The sequence below is a fragment of the Alligator mississippiensis genome, chromosome 1 (assembly GCF_030867095.1).
Source record: "Alligator mississippiensis isolate rAllMis1 chromosome 1, rAllMis1, whole genome shotgun sequence".
In the NCBI taxonomy this organism is placed as follows: domain Eukaryota; kingdom Metazoa; phylum Chordata; order Crocodylia; family Alligatoridae; genus Alligator; species Alligator mississippiensis.
In genome coordinates, this window is record NC_081824.1 from 338,939,848 (window position 1) to 338,963,959 (window position 24,112).

At 44.0% G+C, this 24,112-nt stretch overlaps 1 protein-coding gene across 1 annotated transcript; it reads right to left on the minus strand.

Annotated features, from left to right (window-relative positions):
• Window positions 1-23,262, minus strand: NIPA1 (NIPA magnesium transporter 1). Its single transcript, XM_014600450.3, has 5 exons — window positions 22,855-23,262; window positions 17,745-17,792; window positions 11,085-11,175; window positions 8,201-8,361; window positions 1-5,740 (listed from the first exon to the last, which is right to left on the minus strand). The coding sequence occupies exons 1-5, from the start codon at window positions 23,186-23,188 to the stop codon at window positions 5,229-5,231; spliced, it is 1,146 nt and encodes a 381-aa protein (XP_014455936.2). The 5' UTR covers window positions 23,189-23,262; the 3' UTR covers window positions 1-5,228.
• Between the last annotated feature and the right edge of the window lie 850 nt (window positions 23,263-24,112).

Below are 24,112 nucleotides of genomic sequence, written 5' to 3' on the forward strand. Positions count from 1 at the left end.
TTGAGCTAGAAATAAGGTATTTATTTCAAAACATTACAGGTTAATAAATAGGTTAGGTATCAGAAAACTTAATAAATAGCCTCATAATTTACATAAGGTAAATACAACATGCCTATTACTATTTTTAAAAAGCAAAGGGAGTAAGCTGGACTTACAAGCCATTAACAAATCTATATACACAAAATTTGGAAGCTAATAAAATAGTCCATTTTCATATCACCTGTAGTAACTATACTGCAATAACATTTAAACAATCAGACCTATGACACTGTGTATTTATTCCCATCTACTCTTCCACATTCAACTGAAATTTTACAAAACAGGAAAAAGATAAATGGGAACCCCTAATTTAAAAAGCAGGTAATTAAACAGTATCCTTTATTTTTAACACATTTTCTTCGCACAGTGAAAACCATCTAACTCCCACCCCCCACACACTATTTTGCAACTCTTAAATATTCTCCCCCCAACTCTTAAATATTCTCCCCCAACTTTGAAAAGTGTTTTGAAATTTCCTTTCCTAATTTATGTCTTTGTAATCTTTCCATTTCAAAACTGGTGTATGAAATACTTTGGCACTCATCTTTGTGGAGCTCCTGACATCATTGGTGCCAAATGATGTATACACTGATGTACTCTGCAGCATTTTGCTGCACATTCACTGGCCCCAAGGGGTTAATTATAATGACTAATCTCCTTGAGGACAGGAAAATAGGTATAATTAAATATGCATTTGTTTTAAAAGTGAACTTCAGCAGTTCAACTGATTGCACTTAAGGATAGTATAGGATGAGCTCTAAAACCTATAATGTCCTATTGTTTAGGTAAGAAGGTGGAAGCAGCATATTGTGCAAAAAACACCACCTTTCAGTGCACTTCTTGTAGGTTCTTATATTTGTTTTCTTGAAGTTTTTCTTGTAATACAAAAACTTCTTTATCTTGAAATAAAGAGGAAAAGTAAAGCTTACAATAAGGGTGGGCAAAATGCGGCCTGTGGGCCAGATGTAGCCCACCAGGCCATTCTATCCGGCCCGTGGGGCCCCTAAAAAAATTTAGAAAATTAATATTTATCTGCTCCTGGTTGCCTGTCATGTGGCCCTCGATGGCTTGCCAAAACTCTGCCCAAAATAATTGCCCACCCCTGGCTTACAGTGTCCGTTACTTCAACAAACGAAATCCAGTGTTTTCACTTTCAGTGCTAGTTACTTCAGAAAAAGACATAGATGTTTGTTTTAAACCAAGATTATTATTAGGAAGCATTACTTATCAAACTGTGTGATGTGACAGATTCTTATTCGTATTAGTTTCAGGTCGCTAATAAATAGGCTTTATTTACACAGATAGTATCCTGGAAAGTTAGTTCAACTAACTGTCTGCTCTGGACATTTTGCTTTTTATACACAAGTATTTAAGATGTAACAAGTATGTTTTGGTTGCATCAAAAAAGGTTTCTATACTGCTATTAGATGCTTGAGGGATTAACACGCATGAAAGATAATGGGCCTACATGTGTAACTCCTCCATACATTGAAAGGACGATAGATCAAACTGGGTAAGAGCATTGTATATGTAACTGTATTTGATAAATACAATAGAAGCCAAAGGCTCACCATGAAAATTCTCTCGGTGGGATTAGATTTATTTTAATGCATTCCCATATAGACAGTCCACTTTACAATCTGTGTTTATATATAGCCTCTGTCGTTTCTGCTTTGGAATCTGAATCAATTTAAGAAACCTTATAGAGTAACCTGAAAAGGGGGGACCCTTTGGAAGGAAGACCAAGACTCAGGAGACAACTATATACATTTGTTCCCTGAGATGATGGAACTGAAATGTATTATTCCAAGGTGCTAACTTGTCTAGAGATGGTGGGGAAAGAAGAGAGGAGGCTTAACAGTTCAGTTTGACATTGCCATCTTTCAACCAGATAAGCAATCTGAAAGATCCAGAAAATGTAACAGGTTTCTGGTAAGGGGAAGGAGGGACCAAATTACATCGACAGTGACAATAACACAGAAAAAATCCATATTTTTCTAACAGCAGAATTGCACCAGATCCAGGCAAAGAAGAAATAAGAACAAACATAGCTATTTGCTGAACAAATAGTAGCAAAAATAAAGATTTTCATTATTTTTCATGATGTAAAAGGCGGCAGGTATAAACGTTGTGCAAGGCCACTAGAAACTTTATGTCACATATGCTGGCTTTTGGCATCTCCATTTTAGAAAAGTGGATAGTTGGGCATATCAAGAAGCTCACTGTATCAACAATGAGCTGGAGAGAAGAAAGAAAGTTCCTGCAGAAATGTATCAGCCCAGAGAATATTTGGAGAACCAAAGAATGCATCTGCTATTTCATCTCCCCCTGCTGAAAACTTAGTTTTGTGATACAGGAAAATGTTAGATTGGACAAGGTAGTCAGGATTTTCTTTTTTAGACTATCACTTTAATATGTGCATAAGCACCTAGCATAGGCACTTTCTTCTTAAATAAAAATAAATAACAAACAAATAGAAACAAATAAAATACATACATATGTATATAGCCTAATAAAATCTATGATGAGATGAAGGTCATTTTCACTTTGACCTAAAGAATTACGTGAATTGATGTCCACAGAACTTAAAGCCTACTACCAAATCTTTTGAGAAAATGTTTTTACTGCTTCCAAGAATTTTTATTATTTGAGTAAGTGAATTACCACACGTCTATTTTGTTAGGATCCCAGTTTCAAGCAGTAAAAATGGAACTATTTCCACAAAGTATGATAGCTCTTCAGTCACAAAGATACCTTGTCACAATTGATACCATGTAGCTGAGATCTCTTCTTATATCTTTATTCAAATTTGACAGATTTAATATTTCCTCATACAGGATTATAATCCTCTCTGGAAAGCAAGACATCCCCCCTTATAAAAGGGTTCTAAAGGCACAAAGATGGCCTTCTGTTTGTTGATGTTCTGTTTTCTGTGTTGGCCAAATATTATAAGATATATTTCTCTTATTTCTCGTGTTCAAATCAACGTAACTGGAATTCATGGTTATAAAACTGTCTGACCTTTCTATTATACACCAAAAGAGCCACTTGGATTCAACACTGGCATTACCAACCCTGGACATTAAAAAAATCATGCACCAGGCTACCCAAAGTCATGATACTGGCTTAAAAATAATTCTTTTGGAATTCTCAGTTTTCAGATTTTTGTGCCTTTGTGGTTTATTGAGGTCACATGTTCATGCTTCATAAGGACTAGCAGCTTCTTTATATTTCTAAATTAAAGATGTCACATGATAAGAGGATCTTGTTTTTTGAAGAAAACAATTATGATAACTTATAATTTAGAAAAATGGTCACAAGAGATGACAACAGTTATTCCCCTAATAACCAAGCTTTGTATTATCTCTAGCTTGCCCATACAATTCCATACAGAATACTATTCTTGGTTTCTTATTAAAAAGTTACTGCTGGAATCTTCTCAAATACTGATGAGTGAACACCTGTTTTGTCTTGCAAGAGAGGATGTATGGACAGATGTTCAATTCTGTCATATGCTTTCCAAATCTAGCCTAACTGCCTATCTTAAGATAAAAGAACTCCTTCATTTTCAAGCCTTTGTATGCCTTTGTGACATCATTACATAGATAATGACAAATTATAATGCTATGAAAACTGAGACACCCTTCTAAAAACTGCTATTGAAATTGAAAAATTCCTGTTTTTCTTCAAGGGAGTATCCTGTAACCCAGGTGATCTAAACTAATCTGTTCAGAATCATTCTAAGCATCACTTGAGCAACTTGTACCAGCCCTTTAGACACTATTGCTGGGCTAGCACCTACATTTCTGAAATACTGGATATGAACGTTTGCATACAGATTTACCGGAACCACGTCTTGCTGTTTTCACACCCTCCAACCCTTCTCCCTGTCCCTGCAAAATAACCACACAATCTTCTTTGCTCATAAGTGTGCCAGTTCACAAGCTGATCTGTTAATAGGCAAACTAGTTATATATAGCTCCATTTATTCAGTACTGTTCGGAAGAAATCTTGTCAATTGAGCTACTTTATAAAAGTTTCTAATGTTCAGTTAAGTAACTGGAATTTGCACTGTGGAACTACTGTAAAGAGACCTCTCCTTATTAAACATACATAAATAAAGAAGCTACCAAAGCACCTTGGAATAACTTCAGATTTGCAAACCTGTGTAGAAACACGCTGCTCTTGTTGGCTCCTGACGTGTGTATAATTTGTATACAGCTATGTATTACAGACAGTGAAACTGAATTGTTCTAACATGTATAGGTGTCAGATACACATACATTTAAATTAAATAATAATATTAGATTACAAAGGCACTGAAGTAGTTCTGAGCTGTTTACATATAATCCACCATGTATGCAGAAAGTCTGGCCACCACTTTCACATTCTTCACACTCTTCCTGTCCTTTAACTATTACCCGCTCTTGAATAAATGCTGTACGTCTTAGTGCACTTAAAAAAAGTTATGAATAAAAATGCATACCTGTAATCTGGATGCTAGCATCATATAGTAAATCATTAGTGGAAGATTTTAAGGGTTAAATGCACTGATCTGTATTGAGGATTTAATTTAGAATTCCCCAGTGTCTTCAACCCAATGTCAGTCCAAATTGCAGAGGCAGCTACAGTAAGAAGAACAAACCTACAGTCCACAGTTCAATCAGCATTTGTTTAGAAATTCACAGCCTGGACAGTGAACACACTGCTATATTAAGGAGATTGACAGAATTGTCAATCACTTCATTTTTTTTTAAAGGAAAAATATCACTCCTGAAAGGTGCCAGATTGAGAGCATTAGAAACTGATGTTCTCTATCTACAGAACCAGTACATCACAGGCAATCATAATGTAAGCTTTCCCACTGAGGCCTGCCAGAATGTCCTCAAATCTTTTCTAGATGGACCACCTTTTAAGATGAGAAAACATAAGTCTCTATGCCGATTCAATCCTTAGCCTTTCTACTGAGATGGTTAGCAATGATACTAATTAATGCCACTTTTTACAGTGATTTGGGGGTATGCAAACAGTCCAGGAGAAACTGGATGGAGGCCACCCATTCATTTCACATAGGCCACCAAAGTATTAGATGGTAACAAATACCAACATGTACCATATTTGAACCAGTGACCTAGAAATGAAAGGCTTTCTATCATTCCCTGAGCCATCCAGTCCTCTCAAATCAGATTTTAATCTGTCTTCATGTTAGGTTTATTCAAATCCCCAATACTGAAGTTGAACTCCTTGAAGACTTGTATAAGAACAATTCCAATAGATACTGTAGTGAATCCACAGGCCATCCCCAAGAAATCTACTACTCCCACATTACTCCACTCCCTGAAAAGGATGGCTGAGGCCAGCAGGACTAAAGTGGTGAACACAACGTAGTAGATGGCACCAAACACAGAGGAGTCAAAACATTCCAGTGCCTTATTGATGTATCTGAACTGAATGATGATGCTACATCCTAGTACTGCCAAGAGAACCAAACAGAGATACAAGGCTCTTTGACTTGATGGATTATTGTGAAAGATATCTTGAGCAGCCAACCCAATGCCTTTTGTGCTGGGCACAGTAAAACTGCCCAATAGGGAACAAATACTGATGTAAACCATAATATTAGTGGGTCCATGAGCTGGTGCTATCCAGAAGATAAGCAGTAGGAGCATGACAAGTACTATGCAGAGGTAGCCCACGAACACTGAAAAAAAAGAAGAGAAGGTAGTAGCAAGGTAAAATTGTTTCACAGGGTAATTTCCTATTCAAAGGATTAATTCTGAACATGGTCATAGAATTTATTAATATTTATTCCTAAAGCTGAAGATATATCAAATACAAAACCAAACCCTCTGAAATTTCTTAAATCTGTATACTGACACCGTTTTTGCCCTCTTTGAATAGATCAAATAACTGTGTATTAAAACTCACTGTTTCACATATTAACTTGAGTTAAAATGCACATCTTCCCTTGCACCCCCAATTAAATCTCCAATATAGAAATGGTTGCAATAAAACCACATCCATAACGACGGGCTGAATGAACTTCAGAACACAAGTAGGTCCCATTAAAGTCAATGTGATAAACAGATATAGTTACTGAACTAGGTCCCATATATTTGCAAAATAGGTGTGTACCTCTTCATTATGCAAATTAGACTGGTGAAAAATATTTCACACTTCAATATTTTTAAAACTGGCATTCTATAAAAAGGTGATTTTAGTTGGACTTAAATTTTAAATTCACTACAGTATTTTCTTTACTCAGCAACAACTTACAAAGAGCAAGAGTTTGAGTTTCTTTTACTCAAAGTGAAACTATGAATGTAACAGAGTTGCCAATTTAGATTTTATGAAAGAAAAGTGAAAGTAGCCTTAGCATCTGTGAAGCCTGGTCAATGTGCTGGCTGACTGGCTAGCAGAGAAGGAAGGGTTTACAACAGTGGTTACCAACCAGTGGATCTTGATCCAGCGGTAGATCTTGGAGCCTCTTGCGACAGATCTCGGAGACTCTTGAAGTCTATCTAAGGCTGGAGCTGGGGGCTGAGTGCCCGCGTGTATGCACACACACACCCCAGCCCAGCAGGTCAGTCCATGGGGGAGGGAAGGGGCAGGGGGTAGATCGAGGACCCCGTGGTAAGGGACAGTGCCGCAGGGGCAGAAGCAAGTTGAGTGGGGCCCCGGCCAGGTGGAACTTACCTGCTGGGGAGGCATGCCCCAAAATAATTTTTTCTCCCTCTGCCTCGATCTGCACCCCTTCCCTCCCCACAGACTTACCTGAGGGAACAGGTGGGTGTTGGCGGGTGGCAGCAGCGCACGATAGATTTTGGCTTTCTTTTAAATTCCAAAGGTAATCTCCTACTTACAAAGGTTGGAGACTACTGGTTTACAAGCAATTCTAGTGAATCTCCAAGAAGGAAAATAATTCTGTGGCTTGCTCTAGCAGCACATTTTACATCTTTAATGGAAAAAGGTAAAAATCTAGTTGCAGTATAATTGCTATTTCCTATAAGTTTATTGTGAAAACATTCAGTTGCACTTTAAAAACTTTATAACTAGCTAATAAGAAAGATTTTACCTGTAAGCATTTTTCTGTTAAGAACAAAATAAGCCCCTGGAAGTGCACTTTTGACTCTTTCAATAATAAAACCTTAAACACCCTTTTCAAAACTGCAGAAAATAGGTTATTAGCTCAAATTACTGACATTTTTTGTTACTTATAAAACCATAAAAACCTACTTACATTTTTAAAATTAACATGCAAAACTGATGTGACTTTTGATTGTGGAGAAAACACAAAATCCTGAATAGAGAAAGAGTTTAAAGCACTAACAAAATAAATTTCAGAATACTGCTACCTTGAAAACTGAGCCTTTAATTCTTTAAGCTTAGACCCTGCCCTCTACAATGAATACTTAGCATCTCTCTGCTGGCAGAATGCCACTGCAGTGTCAGTTTGTACGGATAGTAGATGATCCCACCTGTACAGGAGAATCCTTATAGGGCAGTAGAGCAAACATAGCTCACATCTCACCACTCTCTTTACTTTCAATCCCATCCTCTCAGCCCCTTGACATAGGGGGACATATGCCCCAGTGGCCCCCAACTTGCAAAATGCACCTCTGAGTTCAGTGGTAATTGAGGTAAAGCAGCCAAAAACAAGCTGTCTCCAGGCCAGCACTAGAATCAGGAAGCTACAAGCTTAGATTAGCCCAGGATCATAACCTCTGTTTTTGATTTTCTTTGCTTTGTTTTTTGTCTGGTTTCTAATTGATGACAGATTGTTGCCCTTTAATCCACAACAACTTCATTTCCTTAATTAATAGCCTCATGATAGATGCTTTCAAGGAATGCAATATTTAAGATTATCCCATGTCTCAGAGGGATAATTAAGCTTTTAACTCAGTTGCTTTGGAGAATTTTACTTAAAGGTTTGTTGAAGACCAGTTAATATCTAGTTTCTCCTTTCTCTGATACTGCGGTGGCACGCTCCAGGAATTCTAGTCGGCTGCAGAGGCCATACAGGTTTGTCCCTATTGTACTGTGTTTTCCTAGGAATATGCAAGTCTTAGCATCACTAAAGTTGCTACCCCACAGAGGCATGCAAGTTCCCAGATGATCTCACTTAAGCATGCTATCAGAATGTTGTAAGAGATGGAAGTACCTGGATTTGTAAGTTTTTCCTCAAGCTCAGCCTGAGTTGTTACACTCTCAGATTTTGGAGAATGGATTATGAGAACAACAGAACCAGCACAGCTCAGCAGACATCCCAGCTTGCCAAGAATGTTGAGCTTTTCTTTCAGTAAGTAAGAAGCTAAAATGGAACTTTCACAAAGAAGAAGAAAATTAAAACGTGAAATCAAAGTAGTTGGGGTGCTAGAGATTTTTTTGGGCCGATACCGATAGCTGATTTTTAAGGAGGTCTATTGGCCGATACCGATCTGATTTCCAATACAGCTGTGTGCAGCTGGTAAATCCGTTGTGGTAAAAGGGGAGGGAAGGGATGTTGTGGGGGCAGATCAATGCCCCCTGCAGTGAGGGAGGGAAAGGGCAGGCGCTCCCCAGCTGGGGCAGGACAGGGTGCAGGACAGAGCCATGGCTCCTTGGGAGGGCACAAGGGAGTCGGGGGGTGCCCCCAGATCTGTGCAGGGTGGACAGGCTGCAGCTGCGGGCTAGAGCTGGGGCTGTGCTGGGCTGTTCTCGGTGGGGGCTAGGCTAAGGGCGGGGCCTACAGAAAGGGCTGCAGCCCCTCCAGATTTTGCCGCAGCCACACTCCCAGCACTGCTACAAGCCTGGTGCAGCCCCGGCTCTTCCTGGCGTGTGGGTGGAACTGGGGTGTTGAGCCAGGGTTATGCCAGGTGAGCGGCGGTGCTGGGAGCAGAGCTATGGCAAAATCTGGGGTGGCTGCAGCCCGCTCTGTAGGCCCCACCCCGAGCCCAGCCCTCGCCAAGAACAGCCTGGCACAGCCCCAGCTCCAGCCTGCAACTGCAGCCTGCCCACCCTGCCCTGCGCATATCTGGGGGCACACGCCCTCATCTCCGTGCCTTCCCAGGATGCAAGCAGCAGTGGGAGTCGCCCTCCCTGGTGGCTCCATTCCATGCCCTGCCCCACTACCCCTTCCTGGGCTGCCCCTGCCCCCTCCCTCACGACCGCGCGGGGGGGGGGGGGGCAATTGATCTGCCCCCCCATGCCCCTTCCCTCTCCCCTCCACTTCCACCACAACGGACTTACCAGCTGCACGCAGCTCTGCTCCTCGCTGCCTGAGTGCTGTACTGTGGCTGCGCGCATGCACAAGCATTTATCAGCCAAATTATCAGCCACATCAGGTTGCTTTCCAATACAACCAATTTTCTTTATATCAATACCGATCCGATATTGGACCAATATATCAGTGCACCCCTACAAAGTAGTCATACATTTAAAACTCCTGGACTCAGCAAGGATACTCTTCACCTTCCAAGTTTCTTTTTAAGACTAATATTCAAGTCTTCATGTAGCCCCAATAATGTGTTTCTGCCCTGACCCAAGTTGGAGAAGCAAGACAAAAAATTAGGGGTGCACTGATACAGATTCTTTGGGCCGATACCAACAGCTGATTTTTAAGGAGGTATATCAGCAGATACCGATCCGATTTCCAATACGCAGCCCAGCAGATTGAAGAGCAGCGTCTGACTGGTAAGTCTGCTGTAGTGGAAGGGGAGGGGAAAGGGAAGGGGCATGGGGGGCAGATTGAGGCCTCTGCAATGAGGTAGGGAGTGGGGCAGGGGCTGGGGCAGGGCACAGGATGGAGCTGCAGCTTGTCTGGGGGGCGTGGGGAGGGGGGTGGCTCCCGCTGCTTCACGCACCCCAGGAGGGCATGAGGGACATATGCCTCCCAGATCTATGTGCAGGGCAGGGTGGGGCAGGCTGCCACTGTGGGCTGGGGCCAAGGGCTGCACCAGGCCCTTCCTGGTGGGGTTGGGCCTGGCTGTGCTCAGGGCGGATGGCAGCGGCAGTAGGAGGGGGGCTGGGGGGGCTACAGTGAATGTGGGGGGGCTGTACCCCCATATCCCCCTCCCAGTGCTGCCACCAAACCCATCCTTAGCACAGCCTGGCCCAGCCTCCTAGGGTGCATGCAGCTGCAGAAGCTGCCCCTCCTTCCCTGCGCCCCTGGGATGAGCCGTGGCTCTGTCCCATGCCCCACCCCAGCCCCACTCCTTTCCTCACTGCAGAGGCCTCAATCTGCACCCCTATGCCCCTTCCCTTCCACCACAACAGACTTACCAGCTGGACGCAGCTCTCCAAGCTGCCGGGCTGCACTCCTGGCCCGTGCATGCTGCAGTTGCATGCATGCACGAGGCATCTATCAGCCACATCAGGCAAAAAAGCTGATTTCCGATATAGTCAATATTCTTTATATCAATGCCGATTCAATATCGGACCAACGTACTGGTGCACCTCCACAAAAAATTAGTTCAATCTACACCTCATTTAAACCTTGATGTCTCAAGCTAGAGCAAAAGGGCAACTATGCAGCAGACGCTCATCTCCGGCCATCTTGGTTACTAACACCACAAGCCAGATTCAAACAAGCAAAGAGCTTGTGTTCTTTCTTAAAACAACACAGCATTTGCTGAGCTTCTGCACACATATAAACCCAATGTTAACACTAAATGAAAGCAGGACAGGCATTAACAGGAAACCCTCTCAAAGATTAAAAAGATGGGCTGACTCCTATAGGATGAAATTCAATTTGGCTAGATACACTAGGATTTTAGGTAGTGGGAGAGAGGAACAACATGGAGAAAAAGAGGGAAGAAACCCATACAGTAACAAGAAAAGGAGTCTATGACTGCTAAGAGATAAAACATAAGGGTGAAGAATGCTACTAGGAAGGAACATTTTGTTTTTCTCGGGAGACATTTTGTTTTAACTGTTGTTGATTTCAGCAATACACAATACATTATTATACCTCATTGACAAGCTAGACATTTTCCTGTTGGAACTCAAATTGGTCCTTATAAAAGTGACATAACATCCAAACAAAAATAAGTAAATCAAATTCTTACCCAAATGGAACACCAAGAGCTCCTAGCGGAGTCACTAATACAGTAGGAACTGCAGTGTAGGCCAAGAAATTCCCTATTTGACCAAGAGCCACTGTTAAGAGAATCACAAAGCAGACCTTTAATTTTTTCAGTGAAACAGAATAAAGTAAAGCTGCCTGATGATGGTTCATAAAAACTATGCTGACTGAAAGAAGGATCACACTGAACTGCTATAATCTGACAACAACTTGGCTAATACATTCCCTTACTTCAATCATAAAGGATTTATTTTTAAATAATATTTAAAAAATAGTTTTTGTATAAAAAAACAAACAAAAACGTTTTTGTATCAAGAGGGTATCATCAATAACTCTGTTCCTTAATTTTTTTTTTTTTTTCCACAATTCAGTTAGGATAAGACTGAAAAATTAGAACTGTATGAATTATTCAAATTTCTGGGTGTATGGATCTCTGAAATTAGGTGTCCAACGATCTAGAATTTAGAGTCTTATATTTAAACACAAACACATTTGCCATGACTCTCATAGCCCTACTCTTCAAAAGGAATACAAAGAAACCACTTAGCAGGAAAAAAATAGTAATCAGATAAAAAAGCACATTGATAAAGACCACTGTATAATAAATTAGACGTGATGAACCACATCACAACTGGTACACTAGGAGACAATAGTCAAGGACTATCTTCAGGTAATATAATACAGAAGACAGCTATGACAGTTTATACCAGCTGCCTGTCAGTCTTCTACCAAAAAAAAGGAATTAAAATGTTATACAACAAGACAAGATAACTTAGGATCATAGGAAAGAAGGGCTGGAAGGGACCATGCTCCAGGCAGGATTGTCCCTGACTAAACTATCCCAGCCAAGAGCTGTCCAACTTGCTCTTGAAAATTTCCAAGGATGGAGATCGGGGAACTGCATGGGAAGAGCTTGTGCATCAGGAACAGGAAGAATGTCTGTTCACCAGGGCACCCCAAGGGAAGACGAGGTCACAAACTCCTGGAAGACCATTTTAAGCTGGACATAAGAAAAACATCTTTACTGCCTGAGTCCCCAGAGTCTGGAATGGATTCCCCCCAGAAGTGGTACAAGCACCTACTGTGGACACTTTTAAGAAACACTGGGATGCCTATCTTGCTGGGATCAGCTGACTTCCTGCCCCCTGGGGAGAGGGCTGGAGCCGATGATCTTGCGAGGTCCCTTCCAGCCCTAATGTCTATGAAATCTATGAGATTCTACAGTTTTTCTAGGTAGCTTGTTCCAATTCTTGACCACCCATGAGATATCAAATATATTGCATGTAGTTATTTCAAATATTGCATACATTCAATGTGTCCATTACATTTTGCATTATAAAACATACTGGCTAGTTTAAGTATGATAGAACAAAGATGATACTTGTTTAGCAACAGTCAATGGTAATTAACAAGCTTTGAGACTGATGTGCAATGCAATATAGTGCATTTGTTGTGGGGGAAAAAAAAATTGTTCCTGTTGTTGTTTCCTTGCCAAGCAAATTTTGCTTTTGGTACTGCTGCTATATCATTTATTAAATTCATCAGTATACAGATATCTTGAAGAGGTGGTTTGAATACCATATTACCAATTATCAGAACTGGAATTTCAAGTTGTGGCTACTACTAACCCTTAAAATAAAATCACTTAAGAAGCCAAACCTTTTTAAATTCTCAAGCAGGAGTCACTTTCTACTGTCAGATACCATTATCATCCCACACCTACTTTACATCTGCAAAGCAGTGTACAAGCATTAATTAATTCACTAAATAACCTCATATTCTCTGTAAACCTAACAGTACCTTCTGCATTTTTTACTTATGACTAGACTACAGCCATGAACGACATGTGTCCCTGGAGGCCGGTGGAGCTTGGTGACCGCCTGCAGGCGGCAGTGGCGGTGAATGGGGATCTCCTGCAGGTGGCCACGGCGGTGTTGGTGGTGGGGTGGCGAGCACCAAACAGTGGTTGGCAACCACCCACAGACGCCACTAGAAGCATCAGCGGCAGCCAGGGGTGATCGGGGACCGCCCACAGATGCCACCTGTGGTGTCGGTGGCTGGGGAGGGCAGTAGTGAGCGGCGACCACCCGCAGGTGCTGCCAGTAGTGTCGGTGGTAGCCAATCATGGAGGGTGCACCACTAATCTCAGGGGGTGCACGTGCACCCACATGCACCCCCTACATGTCGCCAATGACTACAGCCCTTCTAGCTCTAATCTCTAATTGAACTCTCTAGTATTTTCTTTTCCAGAAAGCTTGTATGGCAACCCAGGCACTATCCTGGAGATAGTCAGAGCTGGATGGGAAGAGCTTGAGAAGAAGTCACATCATATTCATTCTTGGATTACACACTGCTAAATTGCTCTCTGTTTAAAGTTTGCTTCCTTATGGCTCAGATGTCTTCCTTTCAATGCTGAGGTGGATTGTTAGAGCTCTGGCAGCTGGTTCCAAGACAAATACATAAGGCAGTAGTTCCCAACCTCAGGTCATGACCCAAATTAGAGTTGCAGGGGCAATGCCAGCGGCGCTGCACACAAAGGACGAGCCACACCGCATGCTGGGAGCTCCCCCGCCCCCAGGCCGCTGCCACTGCCACACTCTGCTCCCAGCAGCGGATCGTGGCAAAAGAAGGTTGGGAACCGCTGACATAAGGGTCTCTGAAGTTTTAGTCACCAAGTTATTGTTTATTATTTTATTGCAAAATACTCCAAACTGTTCACCTTACAAACAATGGAAACATATCAACTGTTTTAGCACTCTCTCAGAAAAACACATGGATGCTATCAGTGGCAAGATGCCGTTTCCTGAGCATGCTCAAAAGGCCTGTCTGTGTAACAGTTCCCATTTGCCTCCTGTTGAAAGCTTTTCATTGCTGTTTATTTGGTTCCTCCACAGGATGCATCTACATTGCAGTCAAAGGTGTGATTGTTGCTCAAGTAATTTACTCAGAATAGCTTTAAACTCACTATATCAGGTGCCAATAATATAGCAGGTGCAGTAGCAAGAGATATGGGTAAGAATTGAGTGGTTGGCCCACGTTGAGCTCTGTGTTGCAGTAGTTACACTGCTGACGGTACCTAAGCTAGAAGGGCTGTAGTCTAGTCCCACGTAATGCTAAAGTTTAAAGCTACCTCAAGTATTCCCTGCACAAGCTGGAGTCACACCTTTGACTAGACCAGGGACAGGCAATGATTTTGGGTTGAGGGCTGCTTAATGAGTTTTGGTGAGCTGTCGAGGGCTGCAAGGGTAGCCCAGCCCCTTGACAAGCACCCCACCCCCTAGTCACCATCCTGGAACCGGAAGTCCTGCCCCTAACCTCTGGAAGTACTCCTTTTGGGAAGAGGGTTTGCCATCTTAGAACAGTGGTAGTGGCAGAGACCAGCATGTGCAGCTGTGACTGCCGGATCTGGGCTCACCCATCCAGGCTGAGCAGCAGCAGCAGCTGGGCAGAAACTGTTGCTTGGCGCGGGGGAAAGTGGCCCCTCCCCTTCGCCACCACCGGGCAGTTTTTGGTGTGGCCACTCAGAGCGTGTGCCACGCTGGGCTTCCCTGTGGCTCCATCACCACCACCTCTGAGTTGCCCTGAAGCTGCTCTGCACTGTCACTGCCACCGTGCTGGGCAGCCCAAAGGCAGAGGGGACAGAGCTGCAGAGCAGCCCAGCTCAGCATGCGCTCCAGGCAGCCACACCAAAAACTGCCCAGCGACAGCAAAGGGGAGAGGCTGCTTTCTCCTGCACTGAGCAAATTTCTGCCCAGCTGGTGCTGCCACTGCTCAGCCTGAACGGGCAAGCCCGGAGCTGGCGCTGGCGCCCAGGCTCAGTAGTGGTGGCACGGGAAAGAAATTGCTGCTCAGCACGGGGCAAAAGCAGCCCCTTCCCCTCCTGGCACTTCCAGCCGCTTGGAGCCCACGCGGAGCTGCCCCGAGTCTGCTCTACGCTGTCACCACTGCCCCGTGGGACAGCCCAGAGGCAGCAGTGACTCTGCAGAGATGCACGGCAGCCATGCATGGGCTCTGGGCAGCTGCACCAGAAAGCACTATCAGCAGGAGGGGGTGGGGCTGCTTTTGCCCCATGCTGAGCAGCTGTTTGTCTTGCACTGCCACTGCTCAGCCCAGACAGGCGAGCACAGGGAATGCGGTTTCAGGGCTGCACACGTTGGTCCCTGCCTGTACCACGGGGCTGGGGCAGGGGGGAGTGGCAGTGAGCAGGCGTGCAGGAGCGCAGCGACAGCTGGGTGGGAGCGCAGGGCCCACACCAGTGTCATGGGGCCAACACCAGCAGGGTCCAGAGTGGGGCAGCAGAAGCGCAGGGTTCCAGCCAGTAGGGGCTCTATGGAGCTGAGCTGGCTCCCTCCTGTCCCTGATGGCACAGTCCAGCCTGGCTTCATAGACCCCTGCTGCCCCACTCTGGGCCCCACTGGCACTGGCCATGGGACACTGCGCGCCCGCTCACTCCCACCCCACCTCTCGCCACTGCTTTCCCCACTCTACTGCCTGCTACTGCGGTGCTCCAGCACCATGTGGTTCCCAGCTGCATGGCCACGATCACAGGACTCAACAGGAGCTGGCCAAGACCCAAGGACTAGGGTGATCACCTGCGGTCCTCCCCTGCCTCCCTCCTCCCCCACACTGTGTTCTTATCTGAATTTCCCTCTGGCACAGGGAGGCTGGAACAGCCCCAAGGTCCCAGGCCAGAAAGCTCTGCTAGGCAGGAGCTTCGGGGGGGGGAGGGGGGAGAGGGAGGGGCTGTTAGGGTTAGGGATGGCCTTGTTAATGGGTCCTGCTGCCGGCTTCCCCTGGGTTCTACTGCCCCAGCTCCTATTATCTTTGACAGGCAGCCAGGAGCAGATAAATATTAAATTTCCTAGATTTTTTAGGAGCCCCACAGGCCAGATAGAATGGCCTGGCAGGCTGGATCCAGCCCACAGGCCGTATTTTGCCCACCCCTGGACTAGACCACAGACCAGGGGTTTTCAACCATTTTTAATAGGTGTACCCCCAGCGGCTGAACCATACCAAGTATTTCTTGGGGTACACATACTCCCAGTTGACAACCCCTGCCACAGACATTCTGAATCTACTGCATTCTTGTTAGCTCTTTCTGTGGTTTAGATACTTCTAGATCAGTGGTTCCCAATGTGTGGTATGTGTACCACCAGTGGTAGGCAGACAACCTGTCAGTGGTATGTGTTAACAGATTTATTACAATTACTTTACATGACAAAAATTTGCTGGTGGTACTTAAGGTTGAATTGTTTTAAATTGGTGGTGAGTAATCTGTTAGAGTTTAGGAATCACTGTTCTAGATGATTAGTTTTGACATACCCCTATATAGGCGATGAATAATAACCAACATACCAACTCGTTATGTGATTTTGACTTAACAAAACTCAGTTTAACAGGGTTATTCTGACTCGCTGAGAAAACCTCCCTTAAGGTTTTTCTTTTTCTATTTCTGTCTAGTGCTTCAAAGTGGAGGTCACGCAGGAAACAAGCGGTAAGACTAGCACATGCTAAATGCTATAGAACACGTTCACTCTCACACCCAGCTTCCTCTCATCACAGCAGAGTAGCAATATTGTCAGGAAGCTGTCTCAGATCAAGTTAAAGCAGCCAAGGGACAACTCTGGACATACATGTACTAGATGTGCTGGCTCTATACTTGCCATGGGCTTCTTTGACATTGGGAGAATTTGTTGGTTGGAATGATTTGTTTCCATTTCCCTTATTTCACCTGAGTAGTGCAAGAGCAAGGATCTCTCTCTCTGTGGCTAAACAAGAAACACAACTGAAAAGTCTAGTGATTATTTGCAATCCAAATATTGCTGAGGACTGTATACCAGAAGAATTCCATCTAATTCTGAAAAAGTGGGATTATTGTACTAAGGTAGGACACAGCCTTAACTCACAAAGGTAGTTCCACTGACTGAAGTGAGAACAACCCATGCTACTTACTATCCTTTTTTTTTTTTTGCATTTCACATTATCAGTTCATTCAAAATAATGAGAGAGACTAGATACATGAGCAAGATACATGAGCAAGTATTGCAAAGGCACTATATCTGAGTGTTTTCATCTCACATTCAATACTGTTTAAGGCATCAGGAGCCTAGCTCCTGTAGTAGACTGGCCCAAAACAATACAAAAGCAACTCCCCCCATCTATACAGGTATTTTTTCATGTCTATCTTAAGCAGCTACAGCATAAGGTGAAAGTTGGCTGTTTTCTGATTTCAAAATTAACATGCAATTTAGACACATTGCAGTAAAAAATTACAATTTCTTATTCACCTTTGAGCATGCTAACACAATCTACTGATGTTCAGCATGTACCTTGGGCAAGTGCCAGTGGCTTCAGTATCAAAGGTTTCTTGAATTCTAGAAAGCTAGCCAGTTTTGTGAGAGCTCATGGGTAAAGTTAAAACAACCACTAGAATACAAAACAGGCTACCTAGTTTAAAGTAAGTTAATTATGCCCATTTTTTAGATAATTTCATGCAATAGGTCAAGGAAAAAGTCAAAATATAAAAACCAGATCTTCCAAGTTCCTGTGTCATCATATAGCTTTTAGCCACAGCGCTCCCTCATTAAATCCAACTTGCTAAGCTATTCCATTCTTTATATTATCTTCAGCATCAGATACTTACTTGCAATAGTGCCAGACCACCATACTATATCTGTTAAATACGATGTACCTGGAAAAAATAATGTGGAAAGAACTGGTCAAAACTACTGGAAAAAATAGAAAACAGCAAGTTAGGAAATTATTTTCAAAGGGCAACAATAGTTAACAACATTTACCTCTCTCTTTAGAGAAAAAAATTATAATGGTAGCTTCACAATGGTAACCCTGCTATGGTAATCTAAACTGGCCTAACTATGGTAATCCTGCTGTCCCTTTTTGATGAATCAGATCACTAGAACTTCTAGATTTCCAGACTAAAATGTGTATGAAATTCTTATTCCGAGTTAAATAAAGGAAGCCTTTAATACCAGCAAATCTTTCCAAAGATTCCAGTTACTATATAATTAGGGTCTATTACCAGAAGATAGGTTTATCTTCCAGAAAGTCTAACTGGAGAGAGTAAAAAAAAATCATGTAAATGTAAGTTTATCATCATAAGCCAATTGTTATGGAATTTTCATCTACTGTTTTACCTTAGAACATTTAAATTGGAATTTGCTAATGGGTTACAATAGTCTTGATTGGTTTTAAAGAAAGGTATGATTTTTCAGAAAGCCACTCTTTATAAATAATACGTCTTTATTTCCTACGTAGGGATCAAAAGGCATGTGTCCTTGCATATGTGTGCGTGTGTCACAAACATGTCCAAAAGTCAATATCTAAATTCCTAGACTGGAAGTTGAAGCCCCCTTTTCTGAAAATCATGCTGAAGTCAGTCACTGATTGTCCGTATTATTAGTAGCTATTTTAGAGTTTAAGAATCATGCGGACCTTACAGGTTAAGATAATTCTTCATACGTACTTTCCCTTAATATCTATCATCAGTTCTTAACATCAACTTATCCTTATTTTCTCCTGCCCCTGTGCCCAACACATCAGTTCTATTCCTATTTTATAAGATGCTCCCTCAAGAGCAACTACCAGTGTTGCATATCACCTAAAAGCTCAGAACCCAAATGGTATAAAAGAGATATCTCTCCTGGAGAGATATTTGGTACTCATGGGATAGGTAGATGGAATAGGTATTCATGGAATAGATTCCTCAATATGATGCCAAAATTGAAATGGGTGGGAAAAAATGACTAACAAGATGACCAGCTTTAGAGTGGGTGTCTAATTTACTTTTTAAAATTTGTGTTACTGCATAGAAAATAAAAATTCCATAATAGTTGCACAAATTACACAAAATATTTACCCTAGTAAACTAATTTAAGAAAATATTTGTTCCTGTTGCTGTTTGCTTGGTACTGCTACTATACCATTTATTAAATTAATTGATGTACAGATATCTTGAAGAAGTGGTTTGAATACCATATTATCAATTATACAAAGCCTACTAGTCAGTGGAAAGACTCAATAAGCATTGGAACAGGCCCTACCTTAGTTCTAATATCCATATTCAGCAAAGTGTTCCATTGCCCCAGGAGATTCACGAGGAAAAAAATATTGGTTTTTCATATTGTTGAAGGCTTTGCCTGATTTTTTTTTTTTTTTTTTTTTTACCAGCACCTTTTTGGCTGTTATTAGCTCCATGTCAAATGTAGTAATAAGAAATGCTGCCCCCAGCAGTTTGACAGCAAGATTTTACTGACAAGAATCACATTAAAGTCTAAATCATAATTTTTCAAGATACTTTGTGACATTGTTGAGATGCTTTAAGTGTTTCACATTCAGCTGCCAGTACTGTACTGAAAAAAAGTTAAAATAGGTAACTCTGAGAGTTCAAGGCTTTAGTATAATTCTTTAGCTATGATTAGGCCTCAACTTAACAGCAAAATGGAAATCTGCTTTAATGATGTTGGGAATGAAAGTAACACTCAAAAGGATTGCATTTGTAGCATAAAAGTGACTTATGCCTGGACAATAACATGGAATTACAACTTTCTTGGGAAAGAGCTGGTGTTTACGAAGCAGCAGTGTGTAAAGGGCCTTAGAACAACTGTGCGGCCATTGTGTAAAATGCAAAATAAACTTGTTGGATCATGCTGTCAGCTGGTAGTAACGTAGCTGCAAGTTGTTTGTTCTGCTTGAGTGAGTTCACGCTTAGCAGACTGGATGGAAGGCACTCTTGCAATGTGCACTGGTCCCACACTAATGACCTCAAAATTTATGCAGGACATATCTGGCAAGGTTTTGGTAATCAGAATGAATATTTCATAAGAGCTATCTAAGTGTGTACACACACACACACACACACACACACACACACACACACACACAGGCAACAGCAAAAAGAACAGCTGCTGCAAGCAACAGAGAAATGATTACAGGGCTTTAGGAACCCATGCCTTTCCTCTTCAAATCATTCCTTTCCTTCAAAAGGAAAAAGTTTTAATTGGATGAACTCCAAATGTTGCTATATATTCACAGGTAAATTCAAAGAATAGAAGCAACTTAAAATAATCATCACAGCCACCATCCTATAGAAAGTTATGATTTCAAAGTAAAACAAAATTGCATTCTACTTTGGGCTCATTGATTTTTCAAAAGCAATGAGGTGGACTTTGGTAACACACTAAGAGACTGTGCTCTATTTTCACCTCAGGTTTCCCAAATTCAATGTTATAGCTTATCTAATGAAGAAAAGGGGTTAGTGGTCTCATAATACTGGCTGGGTATTTCTCCACAAAACAAAATCACCATGTGTTCAGCATAGCTGGCAATAAGTTGATAAGAGAATCAAGACAAAAAGGGGTAAAGATAATAACGGGAGAGAAATTTGCTGGTATAAGTCTTCAAAGGCAGCCATTACTGGCTAAAGACAGCTGGAAAAGTCACTCATCACAGGTATTTAAAACACTGCAAGGAAAATACTTGTTTTTATATCCAAGATGATCAATGGCGCTGTGGTGTGACAAGTTGAATAGCTGGCTATTGATTTAGAAATATGTGGATGACTAGGCTTAACTCATCTTGACTGTTCCATTTGACTTCATACCAATAACTGGTTTTATTTCCTGCTCTCTAGTCCAGCCATTGACCTCTGATGTCAAAATAATTGAACTTCATGGGTGAACATGGGGACCAATTCCTCATGTCACTAAGCACAGCCAATCAGTAACCCAGAGACACTGCATGTGCTGTGTGTTGCAATGTATGATCAGGCAGCAGGACTACATCCTTGCATAACATCATTTCCCTTCCAGCCCTACATCTCTATGACTGGAAGGAAATTTGTGGTGCATCAGCACCCGAACATATAGTCGTAGAATCATAGAGAAGTAGGGCTGGAAGGAACCTCCAGAGGTCATCTAATAGTCCAACCCCTGCCTGAGGCAGGATCATCCCTATCCAAACTATCCCATACAATCCATAATCTCCTTCTCTTTTTCTCTCTCTCTCTCTCTCTAAACTCTACATAAGACACCCACCAACCTGGAAGAACACAGACTGCACACCCTAACCTGCCACAGCCAATGTCCTGCTTCTATGAAATGTTGTCAGTATACGCTCAAGAGATCCTGGATAGAGAGCAATGCTTCCCATTACAGATGAAGGCAAAAGCCCCACAGTCCATACCAATCTGACCATGGGATAAAATTCCTTCCTGATCCCAAATATGGCAGTCTGACCCTAAGCAGATGGGCAAGACTCTCCAGCCAGAAGCCTCTGGCTTAGGTCCCAGCAAGAGCACTGGTACAGCCCAGTCCAAGTCCTCATCTAGATACACAGAGCCACAGAAAATGAGGGGTAGAAGGGACCTCAGGAGGTCATCAGGTCCAACCACCCCTGCTCAAAGCAGCACCATCCCCAACTAGATCATCTCGGAGTATCATCACATGAGTCTACCGATTCCCCCTCCCCAGCGTAAAGCACTTTCCCCATTCACCCTACCACTTTACCCCAAGGCAAAGCAGGAAAACACTTCCTAGAGCTTTGTGAACAGCCAACATGGAAGTGACCCAAGTGGAATGAAAAGCCGCTATGAATCAACTTCCCAGGGGAAAAAAATCCTGACAGGGAAAGAAAGGCTTCCTAAACTTCTTTCAAGCCAAAGCCTGGGGTTGATGCTCTCTCCTGCTAGTTACGAGTTCAGGGACTCGGTGTTACAGAGTCATAGAGAAGTAGAGCTAGAAGGGATCTCCAGAGGCCATCTAGTCCAGTGTTTCCCAACCAGTGTGCCACGGCACCAAAGCATGCCATCAGAAATGAATAGGCATGCCACAGAATTTTGCCATGGCAATGAGCTATACTAGGTATGAGGATGGGGAATGCCTTAACAGGCGTGCTATGAAAAATCTGTATTAATTTAAGTGTGCCTGGGGCTGGAAAAGGTTGGGAAACACTGATCTAGTCTAACCCCCTGCCCAAAGCAGGATCAGCCCCTATCCAAGACAAGAGCGTTGGTGGGCCAGACAAGAATCCAAATTTTGTTGCCTGCTGGAGGCACATTCCTGGCCTCCCCATGCTGTTCTCACGTAGTTACACGCTGCCATTCACCATAAAGGAACACCTTTAAGGTGGAGAGGGATGGCCAGGCTATGCTGCCAACCCTGCTCACATGAGATCCAGCGACACCTTCCCACTTCAGCCGCTACCCAGCAAAGGAGGTGAACTCCAGCTTTTTTAATTGGGGGGGGGGGGGGCAGCTTTGCCTGCCTTTCAGCACAACCCCTCATCTCATGGGAGCAGGGCAAGGCAGGGCCCAGCGCAGCCAGACACCAGGGTGAAGGGACAGCTCCCGGGTGAGCCCAGAGCACTCCTGCAGTGGCGGGACCTGCGCACAGCGCCCGGGGCTCTCCAGTGCCAACGCCTGCTGCAGCACCAGCACCAGGCAGAGTAAGCGCCAGCCTGCACCCCGCGGGGTGGAGGGCAGAAATGCCCCTCTCCCGGGTGGGAAGGACAGGTGACCCTGGGCGGGGGTGGGGGGGCTGATTAGAGAGCCGGGACAGGAAGGCTGTGAGGAGCGGGAGGTTGGAGGGGATGCTCTTCAGGGGCTAGATCCGAGGCAGATGAGGCTGCGACGGGGAGGAGAGACTGCCAAGGGCTGCAGCCGGGGCTGGGGCTCCCCTGCAGGAGCAAGGGGAAAAGGAGGAGGCGGGAACGAGGGAGGGGGCTTGGGTGGGGGGTACCTCGTCCTCTGGCCCGCACGATCCCCTTTTTCTGCAACACGAAGGTGGAGCCGTTCACCAGGCTGGACACCACGGCCACGCTCAAGCCCAGCGACACGGCGGCGGGGCCGGGGCTCTGCGGGCCACTCTCCCCCCCCGCCATCTTTCTGCACCGGCGGGTGCTGCGGGAGCCGCCCGGAGCCGCACGCTCCCCCCCGCGCTGCCGGTCCTGGTGCTGGCGCTGGCAGGAACCCGGCGCCCTCTGGCACCGGCAGCAGCGCCGCCGCAGTAGCTCCTCCTCCTCCTCCCCCCAGGCCGGCTGCAGCCGCGGCCCCTGCTGGCGGCAGCGCCACATCGGCGCCGCGCCGCCTGGCAGGGCAGCACTGTGACGTCAGCGGGACCCCTGGCATCACGGCTGAAGGAGTGGGGCGCGGGTCCTCTCTTAGTTTGGAGCAGCATTGTGACGTCAGCAGGGTATGGGTCCTCGACTGGGTGGAGCGGCATTGTGACGTCAGCCCCTGGCATAGAGTGCCCATAATAGAGGACAGTCCAGTTGCCCTTTGTCCTCTATTGATATGAAACCTGACACCTTTATGTGCTCTGTTTTTCTCTTGAAGAGAAAAAAAAATAGAGGACATAAAGGGGTGGGGTTTCGCATTGGGAATGCATAGGGGTGCACACAGGTGCACGTGCACCCCCTAAGATTGGTGGTGCACCCCCTGCAAAAGGCACTGCTGACACTGACGGTGGCACGTCCAGGCTGCTGCCACTCACCATCCCCTCCCCACTGCCAGCAGTGTTTGCAGGCTGTCCCGGATCGCCACTGGCCGCCGCCAACACTGCCAGCACCACCCCCTCCCACCAACAGCACCATGGCCACCTGTCGAAGCTCACTGCTTGCCGCTGTGGTGGGAGAAAACTCTCTGGGGTTTATTGTCTAGCTGTATAGGAACCAGACAACCACGGGTAAAGGTTTATTGTAGTATATTTGTTTGAGCAATGACCATTAAACCAGCAAAGAGGCAAAATGGCCCCCCCCAAAGGGTGAGGCGATCTTTTATATCTATTATAATAAGGCAAGACTTACAGGGTTAACAAAAGCAATATTTGGGCGGTGTTTTATAAATCTTTGTAACAGCATATTTTTATTAAGCTGAACTAGCACTTTTTAAAAGCTAAAAGTTAAGTAACAGTAACATTATAATATGTTAGCAAAACCTTATATAGTAGTAGATACTTCTCAAGGACACAACCACTGCACCCAGAACAATGGCTTTCC

Excerpts from the sequence above, each read along its gene's own strand:
- NIPA1 (XM_014600450.3), bottom strand. The coding sequence starts at position 23,188 with ATGTGGCGCTGCCGCCAGCAGGGGCCGCGGCTGCAGCCGGCCTGGGGG. Across the intron at positions 11,176-17,744 it reads GTGGTCTGGCACTATTGCAA|TGGCTCTTGGTCAAATAGGG; the intron begins GTAAGTATCTGA and ends TTCTCTTAACAG. Across the intron at positions 8,362-11,084 it reads GCTCTTGGTGTTCCATTTGG|TTCCATTTTAGCTTCTTACT; the intron begins GTAAGAATTTGA and ends TCTTTGTGAAAG.